This window comes from Corvus cornix, chromosome 1A, assembly GCF_000738735.6.
Source record: "Corvus cornix cornix isolate S_Up_H32 chromosome 1A, ASM73873v5, whole genome shotgun sequence".
NCBI lineage: Eukaryota > Metazoa > Chordata > Aves > Passeriformes > Corvidae > Corvus > Corvus cornix.
In genome coordinates this window covers 21,736,519-21,761,068 of record NC_047057.1, presented here as the reverse complement: position 1 = coordinate 21,761,068, position 24,550 = coordinate 21,736,519, and the positions used below count along the sequence as shown (strand labels likewise).

Sequence of the window (24,550 nt, the reverse complement as noted above, 5' to 3'; positions counted from 1 at the left end):
GTGTCTTTTTCCCTGACAAAATTAGCACTCTGTCAGACTGTCTATAATTATCCTGCTTTTCATAGGATTCTCTGGAAAACATCACTTGAATTTTCTGGCATATTTTAAATCCAAAATAAGAAAGAGTGAATTTCAAGAAGGAAATATCCTTGAGGGTCCAGATTGTATTTGTAGCAATTAAAACTTAACCAATGACACGTGAAAAGAAAGTTTATATTCCCATTCATTTGCTGTTTATATTACATTCTGCCTCCACAGAGAATTTCTTAATCAGCTGGTTAAATTGCAGTGAAAATTGCAAGTGTCCCAATTTATATAGAAATTACCTTGTACTTTTACACATACGACACATTTTAAAAGTGAATTTTAGAGGTTTACTTTGTGACAGCAAGGTTAAAATTTATTTAATCTTTAAAAGATAGAGTGACATAAACAGGTTATTGCACAGTTTACCCTTGTGTAGAAGTCCCATTAGGAAAAAAAGATTATTGGATATTCTGGTAAGGAATAATGCAGCTTGACTTAACTCTCAGTATCAGTAACTGAGACATGTAGCTCTTATCTGAACGCAGATTATGATTTCAAAGCAGCTCCTAATAGGACTGAGTCGCTGATCTACGAAAAGATTCCCACTCCAACGAATGAGAAGTGTAAGACTTGAGGTGAGATATTGGTGTGGGTATAAATTTTGCTCTGATTACCTTAAATCCAAGTTGTTTTCTAACTCTACCCTTTAGTTTAGGATAGGGTACAATGTTATCCATAAATTCTAGTACAAAAGTGGTACACAGTCTGTAACAAAGCAGGAAGATGATGATTCTGTCTTTGGTCGTGTTTGCCACTCTGCTACTACCAACAGCAATAGTGGAAAAAACTCATCAGAGAATTCCTGTTTGAAGTCAATAACCATAATTATGGCAATGGCTTTCAAAAGGCTAACACTCAACATGCTGTTTTTCCTAAATCAGCTTCATCAGACTATGTGCCCATTAGAGCAGACTGTGGCAGAGTTAGAGCAGGTGCACATTCCACTGAGTAACACTTGATGGAGAATGAAGATTACGAGTTAACTTTATAATACTCCTAGTTTTGACTGGTTCGTGCCAAAGTAGCAATGCAATAGTGCTGAGAAATAGCACAGCACATAGTGTCAGTAAGTGACACTTGGAGAGAAAACTTGGCAAGGAAAGCATCAGAATACTGAATGTAGAGTTGGAAAACCTCTAATATAAGCAAAATATATAGACACTTCATCTAACCAGGCATATGCCATTAAAAGATATCTCTCACACCATGTTAAATGAAGAGGAATGTGTCTGTCTTTTGGCACTAAAAACCAGATTAATCTGGATAATTGAACAACTACAGAAAGTAAACTGCCCTCTAAAGCAGGCCCCTTAATGACACAATTTATAAGCTCTGTGGACAAAAATTAACATGCTCACTACAGAAAATGAGACACAATCCTGGGTCAACTATGTTCTTCTTCCCTCTATGAATAGCTAATTCTGGAAAAAAAAAAGGCTATCATAGAGAGAGAGATATATAAAAATATATATATATTATATGTATATGTGTATACATAATACATATAAGTCTCTCTCTATATAGACATATATATATACATGCTATCACTGTACAATCTGCAAAGCTTTACAGAATCAGGGATAATTGAGTATGAACAATAGCAACTCTGGACAGCATTAAAATGTATATTATAAAAGCAGCTACAATATTTTTTTCAAATATTTACAATTTGAAAAATCACAACAAATTTATCTTCAATCTATTATTCATCTCCACAGTGAACGTAATTTTTTAAGTCACTTTTTGTAGTTAGGTCTCATGAGAAAAGCAGAAATATTTTACAAGATGGGAAGATCATCCTCCTCCCTCCCTCTATTTCTTAAAGTTCTTCAGTTAGACTAAACGGGAATGCAATCACTGAAGTACTCTTCCTTGTGGAATAAGGTCAGAAAAAAAATGGAGACTCTTCGGGTGACACAAAATGGAGTCCTTCATGAAAGAAATGAGACACTTCATTTAGGACTTCCCCATCCTCCCCTCTCTTCATGAAAAATCATACACAATACTGGAAAATGCATTTTTTTCTCATTGTTAATTGAATATTGACTTTGAAGTATTCACCTGGAATCTTGCACAGTGTTTTTTACACTGTGTAAAATAGCACATTCACTATTTTTGAATAGCCATGAATATCAATTTTCATTATCTCAGAGTTTTTCTAATATTATACTTTAGCGACATAGTTATAAAAATAGTTTTACATTTAAGTTTTCTTTAATGCTGTAAGTGTAAGATTGTTTCTTTATTGTTAGGAGTTCTCTCATACCAGGTTTATGTGAAAACTGATTCATGCACCAAAGATTTAGAGCTCATTTAATGCTCTTGATATAGAATAACATGCAAGTGTCAGTCCTCCAAATTTCAGTGAAGATTAACCTAATATGCAACATGGTGACCTAACAGTTCTTCATTTGAAAGAAGTCTGAAAAGTAATCTCTGATATAGCCAGAGAGTGAGAATAACCCAGTGGGATTTCCACCTCTTCATTTCCTAATGAGTTTTTTGATAATGAGAGGTGACTTTGCCAGTCACTGTGGGCTCTATTATGGCTAATTTACTCCACTTCACTCTCCTTGTTAATTATTAACACTAGCCTTTTTATCCTCATGAGACCACATTCCAGTTTTTCCCTTTTTAGATTTTTTTTTCTAAATATATCTTCATGAAGGTGATAGTTTTCAGGAAAAGATTTTCACTTAGGGTGAAGTCAGAATTATTGATTTTACCTTGGAAGACTGTAAAATTAATTATATAAGCATGGGAAGCTCTTGCTAATGCTTTTAATGCAGTTACAAGGTGAAAAGGCTGTTAATTAAAGAATAAGCACTGAGGTATGTTCCACCTGGGAATCAGTTCTTGGTAGAACGGTCACTTGCCACTTGCTAGCATGTCCCCTGATTAATAGGTGACTAATTTCCATGGTGGCTTTCCAGTAGTTCTGGGAAAAAAAAAAAAGTGTGTAATTTTCCAGATGGCTTTCACTTGCCAGAAACTGTCATTTAATATATCTATTACCATTAGGGAATTACTGAAATTGGTATACAGGTGTGATATTTCATACAACAGTTGTTTCATATCCTTCAGTTAAAGTTTTACAATATTTGTAATAATTGCTTTAACATGAAAGTTTTCATAAAATGTCTTTCGTAAGCCTATTCTAATAATTTAGCATTACTATCCACTTAATCTTTTAAGGAAAGAAAAATCAGTAGCCTATCAGCAATCTCTTGCATGTGAGGACAGCCCTTTTTTGTTTCTAACACTTCTCTCAGGTTGGAACCAAAGCTCAAAGGAACACAAATGACACAAAAATACAGTTAAAACTGATGTCACAAATCCTTCTTGTAAGACTACTGTAAAATACCTACACAGCTTGCAGAAATCAAAGAATTGTCTTAAGTGCATGTAACATCACAACTAGAGACATGCTTCCTAAACTGAAAATGTATGATAGTAGGGAAATAGGCTGAATATCACATCTGAATATAGGCTTCACACTGTTAATCTGGATTTTAGATGATCAGGCACCACTTGAAGTAGTGCACAGTCTACCTTTCAGGAGTCTAGCTCTTCTGAGATCTGCATTAAGATTGAAAAATTCCTGCACCCTTTTGGGCAACCTTCTGAATTGTCATCATGGCAATTTTAGTAAGTTTCTGAAGTTGCAGTTGGCCCAACAAAGGATCCAAACAGAACATTCGTTCTGTGTATTCTGTTCCATTCATGCTAAGACTACTATACCTTTAATAGACATAACTAGTCTGAAAGCAGTTTAGAAGGCTTAGAAGGAAATATAAACTACAACTTTATTTAAGCAGTATAGAATAAATGCAGAGTATCAATACCTCTTACACTACTTGTACATTATTGATTCAAAACTGAGTAATTTGTGAATACCAAACGGTTAATGCATTGCCAGAATAAGGGCTGAAATGGTGCAAGGATAGAGAGAAACTGCTCAGCTTGCAGGAAATGGAGCACCAGGATATGCATCATAAAAACAGGCATTGTCACTTTTATTTTGAGCATTATATTATTTAGAAACACATTTCTAAGGTGTGGGTGCATTGAACAATCTTATGCAAGCCGTATGTAAAAAAAAAATTTAAGATCTTACTGTCATTTCTGAGGGCATTATTCAGCAGCTGGAAAAGTGGGAAGCTGTCCCAGGAGTCCTGTGGCTGTGCCTGAAGTGCTGAATCCATATCAACAGAATACAGAGACAAAAACTTCTCTGCATGCTCAGCCAACAATTCTGGCCACCAAGCAAATGCCTGAAAACATGACAAAATAGAATTACTGAACGAGTCAAAGCAAAGAGATGTGTTCTATCTATGGCAGAATACATCTGGGTGTGTCACGTCATGTCCTGTCGCATTTCGGGTGGAAGAATGGGCCAAGTGAAAAATAAGAAAATATTTTATAAAAATTTGCATCGAAAAATTTAAGAAATCAAGCAGATTTTTCTGGGAAAGGTGATATGAGAAGAATAAACATATAACGCCAAAAAAATCAAAAGAGGGAGTATAAATACCTGCAACTTTTTGTGAGAGAGCAAAGAAAAGCAAGAAGGCCTCATCCTTGAAAAAATGACTGTATATGTTTCTTTTGATTTCATTAAATTCTAAAGCAGATGGATTTATTTTTAAAATAAATCTTTATGAATACATTTTGCATTCATTTGGTAATCAGAAAGGATGGTTTTAGTGTGAAATTTTATTACTTGAAGTCTGAGGGGGTTTTTTAACAGCTAGAGCTTGATGTTAATTCCTATTTTTGCCTTAAAGACATTGGCTTGTTCTGAGGAAGACATCCAGTTTTCCTTCTGCAAATGTTATAAATCTTTAGAAGTTCACTAATGTCTGTACTCATTTTCAGTAATTTAACATGTTTTCTCTGGCAAAAATTTATATTCTTAGGTAATCCTAGCCTTAAAGAAGATAAATAATCTGTGAAAAATATTGTCAGCAAGTAAAGCCAGCTCTGCATTAAAGACATATAACAATTGTATCTTTTTACCATCACATAAATCTAGGCTTTTAAAGGTCAGTATTGGAGCTGAGCATTGGATCAAGGGGAGCTCTGTGATCCTGGAGTTAAAGATGAAGGTGAAGGGAGTTTATGAAATAGGATGAATATCAAATCCTGCTAAGAGAGTTTTGCTCAGAGTTTATAAAAAAGTCCGACAGTGAGAAATACCCACACATGCAACACAGGAAGATGTAATTGCTTTCAAACTTATTCTACTCATTTTGAATATATAATTTTGAATATTTTTGAGCTGCCAGCATGGAACATATGTAGCTTGATCTACACAAGAGCTGAGTCCCTATAACTTCAAAAAAATTCACAGAAATCTTCACTTGCATTTATGAAATGTAGGCCCTGGGTAGTGCAGAATTATGTACTCAGGTTTGAAAGGCACCAAATAAAAGACAACTTCTCTAAAGTGGTCTACAAATGTGTTCTTGCATTGTGGACTTTCTGATGACTGCCTGTAGTTCTTTTTGACATAGGGCAAAAGGAGAAATGATGAATTGACAAAAGGTTTTAAAGAAATACTGAGTATCCTCTGCTATTACTAAAAGGTACTTAGTGTGTTGCAGTGACAGGACTGAAGGATGACAACTGGCACCATAGTAAGGAGGACAGATGAGGCATCAAAAACTTTGGCAAGAGTTTGAAATGGAGTCTTTTTCATCAAACTGATAGAAATTTCTTATTAATAAACCCTGTTTAAATAGGAGTTCATTAAAGGAACAGAATCCTTATTCTAGAAAATAACTATATGAAAATAGAAAATGTATATAGGTGCTGGCAGGTGACCCTTCTAAGCAAGCAAATATTGCCAAAATTTCAAAGCAAAGCAAAACCAAAACTAGAAAATGAGCACATTTTCTCTCCATTTCTTTCCTCTTTGTAAACAACACTTTGAACCCAGACAGAAGTTCTTCTGACTCTCTCAAGAGCTATGCATCATTACTCAGGCAGAAAGAAAGAAGAATAGAAAAAGTTACAGATAAATGTAACAGCACAGTTGTTAGGGACAATAACAGGCTAAAAGCAATTAGCAATTGGTGACAAACATTCTAGAACAAAAACATTGACTGGATTAAAGGAAGAATGGAGGTCTTAGATTCTAGAAAGACACACAAATGTGACTATGCAACACCAGAAAACATCACAACATTTTATGCTACATGTTCAGTGCACAGTTCCATGCTATAAGCAGAGAAAAACAAGGCTTAGCTCATCAGGAATCACATACCTCTCTTCCCTTTGGGAATCCCCGAAATTTGTAAATGTTATGAATTTTTAAAAAAGAAAAAAAAATCTAGTATTAAAAAGTGTGATATATTATTTTACAGATTACTGATCCTTTTCGTCAGCTGTAGCATCAAACACTGAGCATTTCCATAACATTATGATGTGAAGTCACCATACTTAATATTCACTTTTGAGTAGGGAATGTATAATTCAGCAATCTTTTTCTCAGATATATTTTAATACGGAAATTCTGTATGCTCTATAAATTTCAGTGAAATTGAACACTTATTACACGAACAAAGGAAGGGGAAAATAGTCTTAGCATTATCTTTATTCTTTTCAAGGTACCTTAGATAAGATTGCAAACTTTTGCTGAATAAATTTTTCTGAAGGCACACGCAATCTATTTACCTTCTGAAAAATGGCACGTCTCTGACTGCAAATAAGTAGTACAGAAAGCAATCTTTGAACAGAGATATTTATCATATGTGTATGACTTGATCTGGGTTTTGTTTCTGTGTTCTTTTCCACGGAAGTCCAATATTCTTACATTCATGCAGGTCCTCAAAAGACAAAGACCACAATATATACATTTTATTAAGTAATCATTACACTGTAAGACAGTGGCAACAGTAGTGTAGAACAGGACCTCCAGGGAATTAATTTCAAATCATCAAAACAGCTGTTTCTTCAGTATAAGATAAAACAACTATAACAAGTTCACACATGACAGATGTAAGCTAAAAATCAGATTCCATAGTGTGATATAAAACCAGATGTTTTGAATGATCATATTTTATAACTGTATATACTAAATAACGTTTATCCCTTGGCATATTTTCCAAAAAAATATTTATTGAGTTTTTTGAGAACATTTTAAAAACGATTTCCTGACCCTTAGAAAACTGTATTTATTAATTAAATTTCAATAATATATACAAGTGTATCCGGGCAAGTTAAATGTTGTAATTTCTTGATATAAGAGGTGCCAGAATTCTAGCTATTACGGTTTCTGTATCATGAAGCAAAAGATGTGAAAGTAAGAAACATAAAACTGTTCTATTTCATTTCTTCTACCTTACAATGACATTTTTAGAAGCACAAGTTTACAAGCGTACTTTTCCAGTCAGCAGAAGAGCAATGGGAATGAGATTATGATAACTATAATTATTTTTATACCTATAACCTAGATTTATACAGCACGATGAAAACCAACATTCAGTCATATTTTCTTTCTATTTTGAACAAGAGGTGAAAAGTTGGAAGGAACGGCTGTATAAGGCTATGAATGTTTTCCATACCATTTCACCACCTCCAGCACAAAGATGCTTTCTCTTTTTTATGCTCTTTAATTTTCATTTCTAAAACTACAGTTCATTCAAGCGAATTCAAGTAGAGTTTTATTTCACTTCACTTTTCATAAGCTTCAAGTTTCTTATTCCTCTGTAAATGTGAACTGCCTTAAACATATGTCAGATAATAAAACTAAAATGTTTCTTGACAGACTTGCTTCGCATCAGGGGAGAGAAAATCTAGGAACAAACCATTCTCTACAGCAAATGCAATTACAGCCTCACCTCTGAATGATGCTCTTCATTTTGCTGCAATACTTCGATACAGAGTTCTGCAAGGTGAAGAACCTCTTCCAGTTTTCTAGCAGGTGTTGCTTGATTCATGGTCTCTGTATGAATATAAAATATAAACCAAAATTGCTTTAGTTACAAATATGATTTTTACAGTAAGAGAAAATGATGTCAGAAACTAATGGGAATGGTGCAAACTGACAAGTTTCTAAAGTATAAGAAATTTCAAGTGTTAAGGATAATAATTTTATACACATCAACAGTGCTGAATGTCCGGATCACTAAAAAGAGAAAATAATTCACAAAAGCATCACTGGTCATTGTAAACATTATCTGATTTAGTATGAGAGAAATAACAGGTGCATCAGTGTATTAGATGCTCAACTTTTGCAATAAGGAAGTTCTTTTTCTCTCCAAGGCCATATATACAAAGACAGCAGACAGTGGGGATGTTTTTTGTTATTGTCAGTACAATGTCATTCTCACCAGATGACTCATTACTGTCATCAGCAATATTCATACCTTTTGCAGCAGTCAAAAATTCCAAATGTTTCATCAAAAGAAGACATTCAATTTTAGACATTTAAAAATAAGAAAAGTGAAAACCACAATAATTCATACAACTAATTTCTAATAACTAATTATTCAAATAACTAATTTTCTCCCTGTTGTTCATCAGTAACAGTGAATCTGCATTCTTTTCAGTACCATAGTGAAAAGTAGCATTATGAAATAAGGATCTTATAACAGAATTAACACAAGCCTACTAAAAATTCCACCTAAAAGAAGCACAAATGCAAAAGTTACAAATGACATGAGGCTCACTCATTTTACCCAGTAGACTTCAAAAAGAAAGGAAACAACAAAGGTAAACCAAATGTAACTAAAATACTTACAGGGAAATTAAACAACCATTAGTTTGAAATTTAAAAAAAAAAAATCATAGCAGTAGATTTCACAAAGAATCACAGGAGATAAGGGAAGAGTCCAACAGAATTTTTTTACAAACATATTTTAATCAGCAAAAGTAATTTGTCCAACTACATATTGAATAAATTTGAATCGTTAGGGATAACTTCAGCATTAGCTTGTTTACCTAAAAAAGCTCTTGTTGCTAAGCATAAATCATGAGATGGTGAAAATGATGTACGATATAATCAGATACAAAGTATCACATTAACCAGGTTTGCAGAGGACTTATAAAGCTGATAACAAGGTCACTGAGGGTTTCAGGAATTCTATTTCTCATTTTTTGTGCATTTTTATGGATCAAGTGGATAGCAAATCATGTGAATACACATCTTCATATGCAGAAAATTCTGCTGACATTTCTTTCCCACGTTGCATTCATCATGACAAAGAACATTATCAGATTAATTAAACAATAATCTCCTTGGTGTTAGTAAGAATGTCAATCCGCATGCAACAAATATTTTTAACACTTAACATTTCTAGCAAGTCAAAGCAACGTTCCAGAACTTGTCCAGTTCTCCAGCACTAGCACACTAATGCATATTACAGTGATGAAATACATAGCTTTGATGCAATTTTTGAAGAAACACTAGATTAGAATCTCCAGAAAACATCTTCTTCTTCACTTCCAAGTGACTAAAACCCCACATTGTTTTCATGCAAAAACCAAGCAGGCAAATTAGTTACTGAAGCAGCTACAAAGAATTTTTTCAAATCTTATTAAAAGAGACCACATAACCAAATTTGTTGGAATAGTTTTTTTTTCCAAAATCAGGATTTAACTCAAGGAAGAGTTAGTGTAGGAACATGGTTCAAGCACAAAGCACACACCAGACACAAAACTACATTCATAATGCCAAGATCACTGTTACCAATGCTGTACTGTATTGCATTTACAATTTTTATACTGTACAATGATTATATGAATACAACAACAACCATATTGAATCAAGTGAGACTAGAAAGGATCAGCCAAGTGCCTATTATTTAGGTTATATTATAAAGACTGCTATTGGATTCAGACTAAACCAGTGGTTTCTACACTTATCCTGGACTGAAATCACACTTTCTTCTAGCAGTCAGCATACTCTCCTCCCTGAACACACAGCAAGTACAATTCATATAGGTAATATATATCACTAACAGTGTCACTGATGTTAACGAGTCTTAGGAATAAACCAGTGATATTAATACAGAGCATGACTGGAACATCTGACTTCAGCATAAACAACTCATTTTATTACAAACTCGGTCTGATATTCATTACCTCACCACTAACCAAGCAAACAAAATAATTGCATTCATAATTGCATATATTCCTAATGAAATGAAATAAGCTGTAAAATATTCAAAAATTATATCCTAGAAGGGCTCCTCTAAATTATTAAGAAAGTAATTCTAATAATTATATTGAATTTCATGTTGCATTTTGCACTGGAGTAAATTCACTTATTCCACACCTGCAATTAGCTCAAGATGGTCTAAAAATGGCTATTGAACACGTATCATTATCACTAGGGAGAGCAGGAGAAAAAAGATTTACCACCTGTGAGATTATCCTGCTCCACCACTGTGATAAGATCACCATGAAGAGAAATATGGTCTCAGGCAAGTACCAATTGCCAAGAACAAGGCATTAAGGAAATGCAGTTCTGGTCATCTATGCTGAAGTGATGGATTTTGATCAGGAATGGAAAGGAAAGGAGTTTTTTTTTGTTGTGTGTGTCTCAAAGGCATCATAAGCCTAATAAAATGACGGATGAAAGAGAGGATCAGAAATGTTCACAGGCAATGTGGGAATACAGTGTTCCCAAAGTGGAACCACTTGGGAAGAAGAAGACCTACCTATGACCAGGGATGATGCTGGCAGATGAATAAATCAGTCATGATAAATTATTTAAACTAGACATTTTAAAGTTTTCAGTCATTTTGGGACTAGTGTTCAGGAACATTTTTTTTTCAATAGGATTATCATGTTTAGGAGGAAAAGCAGTAGGAAAACTATAAATACAGCTTTAAATTGAGTATGGCAGGTCTCCAATTGATGTTTCATGGCAGGAATGAGTAAAAATGTGGGACATATTAGTCTGAATGAATTCCAATTTCAGATTTCCATGAAACTCACCATGTTATTGACTAGTTTACACTGAAGCTATTTATTACTAGCTAAAAACATGCAAATTACTCTTAATGTTTCTACCTTTTCACAATATTTTAAAAATCATTATTTTTGTAGAAGACTTGTTCAGAAGAAAAGGTGGCAGAGAATTGCACTCAGTCTGCATCCTCGGATAAATCTCTCTAATTTTTTTTACTTATTCACAGAATAAATCAGTACATGCAATTTCTTTTCCATGATATAGACTTCCCTACATTTCACTTAAGCTTCATCTAAAGCTCTCTTTCCCATCTGTAAGTTACCACATCAGCTAGCAATTTTTCTCTGTAACTAAGGACCTTTCACATTCTAGGGAATATGTCTTACGGATATCCACCATTTACATGTGTATATACACAAGGGGCTATGAAGTAATTTGAGAAATAAAGAATGAAATATTAACTTTTTTTTTTTACCAAGCAAGTAGTGTATATGAAATATGAGTAGCAATAAATTCCTATTTGGAAATTTTAGAACCTTCAAAACACCTGAGCAAAATACTGTGCTTGTCTTTGTAAGCATAAAAGAATTACAGGAATGGAAATCAGTACTGTCAGTTTTCATTATATTCATGATGTCTTTCTTCCCACAATTGCTAAAGGTTGTTAAGATGTGTTTACACTGCTCAAACTTACAAGTTGCAGCAGGAGTTGAGTCAGTAAATATGCTGCTTGACATCTTTTAGAAAATAAACAGAAAAAGCCATCAATCATCTGTTTTCAGCTTCACGTTCTGCCAAAATGAAAAAGCAAGCCAGGCTTTGCAAATAATGGATGTTTTCTCAAGTATGCATTACCAGTGAGTCACATAGGTGCCGAGAAAATATTGTTAAATGAGCTAAGTTAACTGAGTGAACTGCTACTGAAATGAAAAAGTGACTGCTTCATGAACCAATGGAGCCTCGGGCCACAAGGGACTGTCAGATCATCCAGTCTCACCTCCTGCGTCACACAGGTCAGGGAACTTCTCCCCAGTCCTCCTTTCTCGAGACAATCAGGATGTCTAAAACCTGACAACAGTGTGTCTAAAACCTAACTTAAGCTTGCTTTCCACAAGAGAGTTTATCCTTGAAGAGAAATGCACAATTTACCTCTTCTATTTTCTCCCCAGCATGTAAGCTGTTGAACATGTGTGATTAATTTCTCATTGACATTTGCTGAGCACAGGAATCTGCTGATTAAAGAGGCATTTTTTTCTTGGTTACAAACACAGTGCAACTAGGAGAGACTCCTGTCTCTGGCCTGCCAGCCTCCAGTGACACAGCATATATAGCCCTTACTTGTTTTCTCTGCCTCATATTTCATCCTTCCCCCTTTTCTTCAAACAAGCATGTCCAGAACAAGACACTCAGGAAAGCCAACCTGTGTCCAGTCAGAGGTATTGGAAAAAAGGCAAGTATGCTGAGAAGCCCCCAAGTTCACAGCCTCAGTGGGCTTACAGTAAAGCAGGACATAGCGTAACTGATAATACAGACACATCATAATTTGAGCTTTACGGATCCAACTCTGGTCCAGCAGGGCCCATTCATTTGGTCTTTTTAACAAGTGAAACCCCTAAGATACTCACTCTGAAGAGTTAACCCCAAACTGGTATAATCTACCCACGGATAATTTAGATTTGACTGTGCTGAATTTTTGTGCAATTTCTCCCTGAATTAAGCCTTCATGAAAAAGTAAGGAGGTAGATCTGGAAGGCCATTCTGTATTTTTCTGATTTAAAAAAAAAAATCTGACCTTATATGAATAGTGGGATTTAGCTTTAATTATGAAGCTGAAACCAGGCTTTCCATAATTGCTTTCTATGATTTCAATAGCATTTTAAATTCTAGGGGGAAAAAAAATTAGAATTAATTACAATTATTAGCTAAGTACAGAAAGATTATGAGATTTCTAAGAAGTTAGAGTTTACATCTCCTAGTCCACAATCTACCATTTTACTGAGCCACCTACAGTATTTCCAGGTTTTTAAAATTTATCATAGTATTCAATGAAATTACCCTCACAGGTGGGGTTTTTTGGTTGGGTTTTTTGGTTGGGTTTTTTTGTGGTTTTTTTTTTTTTTTTTTTTCAAAAAAGGGAATCTTGGCTTATGGAAAAGCATAGAAATAACAAAATTTAAAAGGTAAATGCAGAAGAAAAATCTCATTTTTTACTGCTGATCATCAAAGCACTTAATATATGATTCTTTGTATTCTGATTTTGGCAACACAGACACAAGCAGTCAGTATTTTCCTTCTTTTCCTCACTTCTAATTTCACTTCAAAGGGGGAAAGAACTAATATTCTCAGCACTTCCTGATACTGTAGAATAAAAGAGATAACAAACATGGCAAACTGCAAGGCTTCATGAATAACAATAACTGAATAGGTGAATAAGTCACCTATTAGATGGAGAGAAAACTGGCACTTGAAAATGCAGACTTAGTAAAAAGTATTTTTAAAAAACCAGAATATTCTAAGACAAAATTTTAGAGACTTACTGAAAAATGACAACAAGAAATCTAATGCTGGCATGTAAGGAGAAGGGAAAAGAGATGCTAAAAATTATTAACTGAAACAAAAAGTGAAGAAATCACTAATTGAGGACATAAAATGAACAGAAAATAGAATAAAATGTAACACAGATTTGCAAAGGTAGGTTGAACTAGACTTGTGCAGTAGCTTTTCTAGATAGGATATTTTTGTATAAAAGAAATTCAGTAGATCTCATCTATTCTAATAAAGCATTTGATACTGTGCCTCATGGGAAAACTACCAGTTAAGCTGAAGAAAATGAGGATTCAAAAAGAAATTGTATGTGGGATAAAGAAGATGCCTCAAGTGAAAGGCAATAGGCAGTGCTGAGAAAGAGCAAAAAAAGGGTTCTTGAGAGATTCCTTGAAGATTAATCTTAGCTTCCTTAATATTTTCACCAGGGACTTTAGAGTAAATATTAGGAGGACAATGACAACACAAATGTGTAAAACATGGGAAATAGATGCAGTAAAAAGAATTGGATAATTCCAAAGAATGGAAGAGAGAAACATTAAAATACCTTCAAGAGTTAAAGGAAAACATATTAAAATACTTTAAGAAGGGGCAATACATTTTGACACAAGAACAGCAATAAACATTTCCTATAAACTGGGAATGTGTCAGCTCAAAACGATGAAAACTCTGAAGACTGGGTTGAATTAACTTTTCACATAAGGGCTGCATGATACAGACATCAGAACTCATGTTCCTTGACTATATTCGATAAAATGTTTCTGGTATAACAGTACTGCTACTACTGTACAAGGCATCTCACAGGGATGATTTTGCACAGTTCTTGTCACCAGTGTTCAAGAAGGGGGAATTCAAACTTTAATAGAGAAGGACTCCTGAAATGATAAAAATGAAGAATAGGAGGCTACTTAGAGATAATGTGATGAAAGCCTAAGCCGCATGAGTATGAAACTCTTGTCTAGAAATGTATCATAGGGTGTGGAAGAAACGGAGTTGATGAAATGCTAATGAAGGATGGAACTATCCCTCCCTCATCTGGGATACAGGACAAGGTTAGCACGCTAATTTTTGGGAACTAATTTTACTGTAAAGGTGATGATACACCTGTAGATCAAATAGGACTTGAAATGATCTTCACATGGGTGAAACAGGGGACTGGAAAGGAGAAGCACAGTGACAAAGACCGGCTCAGCCCTACTGTTAAAGGAGGATGTAGGTATATTTACAAAGGAGTACCAGGATATGGACCTAAAAAAACAGAGATTCTTTTACAGACCTCTGCTCCAAAACTGAAATCAGGGATGTTTATGCATATCCTCCTTTCCATTTAGTTGCACAACAGAGACCAAGAACGTTCTATGCTGCTGTGCAACTCATCCACTTTTCTTTGTTCAGTGAAATGAACATGCATGGAGAGCTTTAATCAAGTCCTCTCCAGGTAAATGACTCTCTCCACTTGCCTTCTCAGCTTCAATAATGTTTGTAGTGTTCTTCTTTTTAAGCCAGACAGATCCTTCTGAGACTTGAGGGCATTTACATACTACCCTTCCTTTAGAAACTTGTATGTAATGAGTACATTAGCCATCCTTGTCTTAAAACCCAGCAAACTTTTGAGTTCCTCCTGACATTCTCTTGTATGGAGTTAATATTTATTCAGCCTCCAGCAGTCTTTCTGATAGAAACAAATTCTGGGATGACAACTGATTTGTCTTTGAGCAATTGTACACTACACAGTAACTATTCGCTCCAATTTTAATGCAATTTATTCTTACTCCTTTTATTCAACCTATTTGGCAGAAAGAGCCCATTATACTGAGTTACCACAGTCTTTTAAAAAGAGTGAGTTATAAGACAACTGCCCTGTAATTCAAATCTTTATGATCTGTCTATTGCCTCAGAAATTACTATCCATGGACAATGACAGATACTGCCCTGTTTGCTTTACAGACATTTACCACTTTAATCCCCAGCCCATCCTTTTATATCTACACAGCAAGATAAAGCCCCTCTGCTGAAAAATGTATTTATGTGTAAGTTTCTGTCTTTTCTCAGGCCATAACAGCAGTAATAGCAGAGTTAATTAGTCCTCAGCCATTCAGATTTCAATGGGGCAAAATACTAACTTCTGAGATGGAATAAATAATGCATTTTAGTACTCTGTGTGCACAGATGTGTATAAAATATAAGTAAAAAATAAGAAGTCTGTATAAGGAAGGCCTTCTTTTTTGAAGGAGAGAAAACAGGTGAGGGAGCCATGCAAATTTCTATAGGCTCTTCATAGGAAGTATGCCAAATGCATATGAAGAATGGTGTTGGTCTCTGGTCTCAGAATCTGGCAGGTCCATTTATGTTCAACATTGTCTATAGGAAGAATTAATGTAAGTTAAATAGTGAATAAGACATGCCATACACAAAATGATTTAAAAAGTACTTTCAGCTAGTGAAGTCTCAAACGCAGCATATGCTGAAATGAAAATGGCTCATACTTAAAAAGAGGTTTTCATATATTGATGCTGTGATTCATATCCTTGACAAATTATAAACCCTTGCTGCAAACTACCAGGGCATTGTATGAGAGTTCTTAGATATAGTTCAAAATTATAATAGTAGGTATCCTGTTATTCTCTTTATAATGGTAATGGCACTCACTGAGCAGATTAGATACTCCATGAGAAATTCAGCTGTACATGTAATAAGGAATGACATGCTGAACCCTGTATAATTGCCACGGCAAATGTAATTTTATTTAAAAAATCTGTTTCATATTCATAACAGTACAATGACAGGGGGATGCTAAATAAAATGTCATCCTGACTGTAAACAAATACTGTTGATGGAAGTGCTGCTTACACCACTATGTTTGCCATTAAGAAAGTAACCACTGTTTTTGGGAAACATTCAGAGTCTTGTTCAACTGAGACTGTGAAAATGAGAGCACTTGGGGAATAGACCTGGGAACTTGGCAACCACACTGCTGAGAAAGGATTCTCATAACAAAAAGAATTTGCGTATTCACCTCCGTATTACCTAACAAGGACACTCCTGCAATTCAAGATTCATTATCAGTATCTAGTGCACAAGTTAAAGCATAAATAATAGTTATCTAGAAATAGTTTTCCCTTATTTTCCACAAAAGCACAATATATGGTATTAGGGCTAAGCATACTGTACATCAAGTCCATTCTGAAATCTGTAGGAGTGCAGCTAGAGACACCAACAGGAGTAGGATTTGGCACTAAAATGTCATTTTATTGGGATTCCTCTCAGTGGCTTTGTCTTTTGCATTAGAGAAATGTGTTCAATGCTACAAAAAATTCTGGTGGACACAGTCTATCTGCTCCTTTCAATAAAATTATTTTTTTTCCGAGTTTCCGAGTTTCTGCACTTTTAGTCAGAACTGTGTTACAGCGGGGATTCTGTAACACGATGTATCAAAACAGGAGGCCCGTAGAAAAAAATATATATGGACAGATTCTTGATAGATATTTCAGAGAGATGTTTATTTCTCCAGCCGCATGGCCGGGGCTCAGCTCAGGAACTCCGCAGTCACGGGACCCGAGGGTCCTTGGCCACACTGGGGAACACAAACCAACCAATGGGAAACAAAGGTGACCAGGGGCAGGGAAACCCCGTGTCTCCCCCCCAGGGCCCATCTCCCAGGGCTCCATGGCAGGGGGAGGAGACCCCGACAGAACTGGTATTTAATTAAGCAACTAAATTATAAACACAGCCTATAAACCTCTAGCTTCAGCCAACTCATACAGTGAACTTCCATTTACTCACTGTACGTGATTGGCTTTTCTCTCATCCATTCTCTAATCTAGTTATTTGCCAAGTCGCTTAAGGGACAACTTCGCTATCCTATCTTAAGACGGGCAATGGTTTCTCTCAAAGTATGGAGAAACCTAATGTAAAATGACTAAAATCAGGTACAGCCCTTTCTCTTTTTCTTTTTTTGTTTTTCCCTATGCCTGTAACTATGTCATCTGTGCTTAATGGTGTGGGTTTCTGACATAAAGAGCCTGAGAAAAACTAAGATTAGCAATGGCACAAGGAGTATTTGTACTTGAGGTGATAAACATTGTATAAAAGTGTATATATTGTACAAAAGTGCACAGGCGAGGTTTTAGAGTGCAAAGGTGAAAGGAAACAATTCTAACATTTTCTCATTTCACGAATTGTTTTCAATTAATTGTTTGTGAATTTCTAATTTGAAGAGATATTTTCTTTAATACCTACAGGCATAAAAACTTTAAATGGGATATTTGTGCTATCTAGTTTTAGGTATCTTACCTAGAAGGGAAACTGTCTTTAGGGTATTGTGCAATTGATGGTATGAGATAGGTCCTTTCACAGAGAAATTGTTGAAGGACCCTCAGAGCACTCTGAGTCCCCTGCCTCAGGAACCTCTCCCTGTTGATTGGAGGGGTCAGCAGATTGTCTGAGCAATGTGAGCTCCCATCAACTCATCCTAACAGACTGTGGCACGAATATTCGTCCCACTAGTGCATTCCCTGCTCTCTTTTTTAAAAGTTACAAATAGATATCCTATTTACAGGGCATTTAAAGCTTTTAAACAAAAAACAGTGGAAGTCTTGGAAATCTGTGGAATTTTTTGACTCTTCAGTTACAGACACAGTTGTTAAAAAATGTAGTTTTAGTAATTTGTTGGTAATTTTCAAGCCCCTCATTGGCAAGGAGCTCCTCTTTGAACTACATTCATGCGAATTTGTAGTCATCAGGCCACTCTGTCCTTCCAGATGGAAAATTAGTTCATCACCAGCTCAATGCCCCTTCCCATAACTGTGGTTGATATTATTTGTGAAACCCAACAAAGCACCACAATCAATCCTCCTTTGGGTAAGTATGTCAGGTAAGACAAAGCAGTGCACAGCTCTATCTCACAGAACAGATACGCACAATCCCTCATACTTCTACGCTCAACTGCAAATACTACCTCAGCCGTGCTCTTTGTATGATGATTTTTAAATATTGGGATATAAGGACTCAAAACCCACTCCCTGTACTATAGGAGAACATACACCATATCATCATCACGAAATTAGGAACACAAAGAACTACCATCCTTGTAACCCTCAGCTGTAACTAGAAAAAGAAACTTATCACTAAAGAAAGCTGTATCAGAGAAATATAAAACCAGTTTTACAAGATTTTTTTTCCTATGAAGACTTACATTAATAAATTGAGCAATCCTGTTATGAAACAGATACAATTTTTGCAGAGGACTATGAAATTACATTTCTCTAAATACCCAAACTGATTGTGAATTTAACAAAATTAAACTTTTCTGCATCATTTAGTTATACTTTCACAGAAAATACAATTTCATCATATTCCAAAACACAAAGTTAGCTAAACTGCAAATAAATACGTACATCATAATTAAGTATCAGTGTAAATACATGGGCTATACTACACCAAAATTAATTTTAATGTTCACAATGTTCTGGTCAGTATCTTGATATTGTTCAAATCAAGAAAAAGAATAACAACAGACACAACACACCACATCTGTAATTCATGCAGACATGCACACAAATAGTAATCACCTGAGTCCTTTTCTGCTGTTGCTAAATAAAAAAAAAAAATAGGGAAAGAAAAAAACATCATTACAGAAATAAAACTCATATAATTAGGGAAGAATAAATATCATATAAGGAGTTAAAATATTCTTAAAATCTTTAGTACATTAAACAAGTGATGGGTTTTGTCATGTGAGGGAGAAATGGTGCATGTTTTTGAGTAATATATTTGCATTTACTAGTCCTATATAGTCTTTATTTCAAACTCAGGCACTGAGCTTGCAGCCATATTGTGCCTGGGAATTTAGAAACATATATGATATTAAAAGAATATAAGAAAGTAAAAATATGAGAATATTATTTGTATTAGAACCTTCTTTGTATCTCTACTTTTTAGGTATTTGCTATTGGTCTATAGCTGATATTATCTTGTAATAATTACATTTTGACTAACCGATATGATGTTGTTCACTGAAGAAATATTCAAAGGACAAAAATCTCCAAAATGGCTGCCAGCCATATTTGAGGACATAAATATTATAAAGATAAGGACTATATGCTTTCTGTATGCAATTTGAGGAGTAAGCATTTAATGCAAACACTAAAATAAATTACTTTCAAGAGAAGAATGCAACTTCAGTGCACAGATACAATAATGCTCCTATAAACCTAAAGAAGCAGAATGGAACCTACTGCCGAAAAATGTTACTTTTATATTGGTACAAAAGTAGGATGTTTGTAATGACCAGAGTATCAAAAGAGACCAATACAGGACTCACTGCTACTGAAATCCAGTGCATTGAATTTTCTGATGTTATGATGCTGGAGTCCTTCACTTTCAAACAGTACTTTATTCTCAGAAAAGTACTTCACCTATTTATCTTTATATATGCAATAATCTATTGTGCTTCGAGTTTACAACTACTTGAGTGTAAAACTATTTAAATAAATCTAGTTGTGTTCCAACCAAAAGGCAATAAATCCAAAAAGAAATCTGCAAGTAGAAATATGGGAGTCAGTTTCATGTGCTGTTCCAGCTTACTCAGTGTTAACAATGTGAATATTCTAAAGTGCAAACTTTGCCTGCCTCAGGGGAAGTCCCACAATCCTCTAGGATATAGTAAAAAATCTTGTGAAAAGATGTATTTACATCATGGCAAAAAATTTTCCAATCCATTTTACTGTCAATGAGTTTAGATATCTTTTGCAAGCTTTTGTCATATTACGAAAATGTTTCTAGTTTTATATTCATTGTTTTAACAGGTTTGATACACGATTTAAATACTGAACATTAAAAATTCCCTCTATGAATATAGAAAGATAAAAACTAAGGAAAAAAGTTCTTTTTTATCTTTCCATTTTCCAGAATAGATTTAATATTCATCCTTTCTTTCTTTAACACAACATGAGATCATAATTAATTATGATAAACTGGTTACTAGGATGGCTTCATGTTGTTACTTCCACGATATAATACTGGTTTCTATAGTGACGAGATGTATCTTTTGTTAATCACTTGTGAGATCGGTTAACTCATGTTTTTCAGAGAATTTGAGCAGAGACAAAAAATGGGAAAAAAGTTGGCTTTATAATATTGCTAAATATATGAGGCTTCTTCAATTTGCTCCTATGCTAACTCTGTTTCTCCTGGTGTATTGCTAGAAATACATGCTATTAAAAAAATTAATATACATAAAATTTGTATTTTTTAAAAATAGGATTCATCCTTCAATATTTCATTGTAATTAACTCTAGCTCCAAAAATCCAGAGCACACAGATTTATGCTCTTGAATATATATGGACAGAAGCATCTCAAGCTTTTTGTACTTTAGGAGAATTAAAGTCTGTCTAGACAAGGCATTTGACTATTATGACTTCCTTTTTGTTCTACATAAGGTTTACAAATAGTAAAATGACACTGTGCATCCTGGCCATTATTTTTAGCAAAATTTTCCTTAATTTCATGATATACTTCATAGAACATACCAAACTTTCAGAAAAACTCCTGATTACCTTCAAACCTAGTATTTTGTCCCATTAATTCATTCAATCAGGATGTAATTAAGGTTTTAATCGTCAGATTATTATTATACATCTGATAACACAGCAGCAAAAATAAATAGCATTTATCTATTTGTCTGCCTTATAAATACTTCAGAAAAGAATCTATACAAAGAGTTTTTAAATTTCAAGGCAGTGACACTGGTGTTAAGGAAAGAATTTTCTGTCAGTAGTTTAATCACTAGAAATAGCTAGAGAAATAAAAAATAACCCATAAACAACCTCTTAGATTTACGAAGAACTCAAAAGTAAGAACAAAGGGCGACTTAAATTAGGAAGTCCTAGTCTTTCGTTCAAACAGGGTCCCAGGAGGCATATTAAAGCAATGAATAGGAAAAAGCTCCACAGTTCACCAGCTGAGATTTTAATGAGACATTTCCCCTTGCTGTGGAAGGGGTTTGTTCTGGAAAGGGAAAAGGCTGCTCACGGAATATGCAGCTAATAGGCACTGTTGGCTTTTACAGCCACTTTGGCAGTTGATTGCTGTACTAACCTTCTATTTTGGCATATTCTGTAAGTCGAGTGTAATTGATCAAGGCAGCCTTCTCCAGACATTTTCTAACCACTTTCTTCACCTCCTCTGCTGGTATGGGAGTGGCAATATCTTTCATTAAAACCTGTGTCAGAGACAATTATACCACTTCATTACAATTATTACCCAAACCCCACAGGAAAAGGATAAAAGTATCCTGAAGTTACTACAGATCTGATAATGATTGAAGGCAGAAGTCAAAAAGAAACTATTTCAGGGGGTGGAGCTGGATCTTCATCTTTGAAGGTTTCTGTTCAACCCTGGTTTGAGTGCCTTTATGGTATTTATCCCTCCTGTTTCGCATCTTGCAGCCTGCCAGTCAGTCTTTGGGTGATGTCAAGACCAGTAGAACAAGAGCGTTCTGTGGATGGGCTGGGTCATGGTTACCACTAAAGATGCGGTTGTGGAAATTTGCTTGGTTCTCACCTGTGGAAAAGCTTCCACCATTGCATAACCATGGACTCTAAAACAGGGTAAAGTTATTCAAATTCAACATGTTCTTGCTGTGAAAAAAATGCTGCCTATAGTGGGCAGGGAAAACGTTGAACTTCCAGCAGAATATTTTATTATGGACAAGTAGAAGAACAGTCCATATGAAGGTTTTCAAAACATGTGAGTTGTTACCTCACCTACTGCAAGTGAGGTAAACCAAGAATCCATACCTCTTTATATGAATGCAACATAATATATTCTGGATTACTATATTTTTAAAAAAAAAAAAAAAGTTGATTCACTTGCATTTTTACTTTAATTCTGCACTCCATTAACTTTCAACTGGTAGGTGTAAACAAAACTCAGTATGTTTTCATCACATTTTCATGTAAATAATAAAATTTCAGATAACACATAACCTTTAAAAAATGCTTTTCAAGTGGATCCCCGGACAAGCTACACCCTTATATATCTAAAAATTACTGTTAAAAGGAGGAAGCGAGAGATACTGTCTGGGGAAGGATGTGGTAGAAAAGAAACAGGTTCAGCAACAGAGAAGCTATTAGGAAGACATTGCTGTAAAGCAGACTTCTAGAATACTTGCACACAAATACGACTTATCTACCTGTGTTACCTTGCTTTTTTTAATTAATAACTTCTGGGTTATAAACAAGTGAATATTCAGTATTCAAAACCTTTTGTTCTTGCTCTGATTTTTTTTCACATTTTTCAAAGACAGGTAAAATAAAATGTTTCTAACCCATTCTGCATCCACAAATGTAGGAAAGCACATTTATTCCTAGTCAAGACTGACAGCAGTGTTGCTTGAGCACCAGTTAGAGCACCATTGCCATTTGAAACAGCAGGAATGGGGAGAGGAAATGGATGTTTCATAAAGCACAAAGGAACCGACACAGCATTACAATCACTGAGATGGTAAGTGAAACAAAACATATCTACTCAGACTCCCTATGTGTTTTCTGAACATTGCAGAGGTTTCCTAAGAGAGAATCTCTATCCATGAAGTGTTCTGCAGTGCAGAATAACTAATATTTGCCAGGATCAAACCTCTCAGATTTTGGCAAAGCAACATAGCCTGAGATCTAAGCTTTTTTTAAATACATACCTTCATCAGACTCCTGCTGGTACAATTCCCTTGGAATCTCTGCTGGAATTTAAAGTCCTCTTTCCACAGAGATGACTGAGATGCTTTTATCATTATAAGGTATTCTCCTTTCCAGTCAATTCAAGAGGATTTGCTGGGCAGGAGTTCACATTCAAAGCTGCCCATATCAGATTTACTGCGTATAGCTTTTTCTTCTTAAATTCACTCAGATTATGCTTTTAAGGAATATTATTTGAATTATATAGAAGGCTCTTAGTATTACATATGAGTATAGACAATATCAGCAGCATAGAAGGCATAAACAGCAGGAAAGAGGGGCTATAGAGTAGACTTGTACTACTTTAGAGGTAATGCTGCATAAGTGTTAAATTAAAAAGGAGCATAGTCACTGACTACAGTTCAGTGGCTTGAAGTGAAAGTAAATAAGCCCTACAGAAAACAGCTGTTTGCCTCTGTGGAAGATAATGAGAGAAAAACAAAAACAACCAACTTTCCAGTGAGCAGTTAAAACCAGTAGTAAAACACCTGAGAAGACATGAGTCTGCTTTCAGCAGCCTGAAGGCAAAAGAAAAATGCAGGCTCAGTAGTCACGCAGAATTTAAATTATGTTCTCAAACTTACCCTTTCAAGTAATGAAAGTGTGGCTTTCAAAGCTCCTTCAGGACGTCCAAAAGGGAAACAGTATCTTAAAAAGTAAAAGTAAAAAAAAAATAATAAAAGAAGAATATAAAATTACCAGAATTATAAAAGCTGCTTTACGAGTTTACTTTAATATGCGTCTGCATACAATTTGCATTAAATTATGTTAGCAGAAGACTACCATACCCAGAGTATTAATAAAAGCAGAAAGCCTCTTCAGTAGTCTACCATGGAGTATATTCATATCACAGCAGTATCAGCCTATCAGCATTTTAGGCCTAAATGCAGAAAAACCCCTAAAAGGCAGAAAGCATAACTTCCAATTTATCAACCATGAAGGATATTTAAAGGTCTCTGATGAGTTTAATTGTCATCTTCCTGGAAAGAGATACTATTTTTCATGTAGCCATGACTGCTGTTGGACCTGTGAAGCAGCATTCTGTATATTGTATTTTATTTTAAAATTGGATTAAGACAAGGATAAAATGCCAGATATTTTCATTTCTAGAGATATAAATGCCGGCAGATATTCCATATTTTTTCTATTATATTAAAAATACCTTGGAAAAGCACTTACCTTAAATTTTATCAGCTCCAACTTAAAACATAACTGCTTCTAAAATTATGTAAATTAAAAAGTGATTGCATTCACAGCTTTGTTTTT

General features: G+C 34.8%; 1 protein-coding gene across 24 annotated transcripts in view; it reads right to left on the bottom strand.

Annotated features, from left to right (window-relative positions):
- Positions 1-24,550, bottom strand: part of CADPS2 (calcium dependent secretion activator 2) — a 292,479-nt gene that overhangs the window by 53,340 nt on the left and 214,589 nt on the right. For 11 of the 24 annotated variants that reach the window (XM_039570658.1, XM_039570672.1, XM_039570660.1 and 8 more), the window contains 6 exons: positions 23,869-23,932; positions 21,651-21,774; positions 19,123-19,143; positions 7,932-8,035; positions 6,356-6,364; positions 4,205-4,361 (listed from right to left, as the gene is read on the bottom strand). In XM_039570658.1, coding sequence (XP_039426592.1) covers positions 4,205-4,361; positions 6,356-6,364; positions 7,932-8,035; positions 19,123-19,143; positions 21,651-21,774; positions 23,869-23,932 — 479 coding nt within the window. The remainder of the gene's footprint in view (positions 1-4,204; positions 4,362-6,355; positions 6,365-7,931; positions 8,036-19,122; positions 19,144-21,650; positions 21,775-23,868; positions 23,933-24,550) is intronic. The other 13 variants (XM_039570661.1, XM_039570664.1, XM_039570669.1 and 10 more) reach the window with 3 other exon arrangements.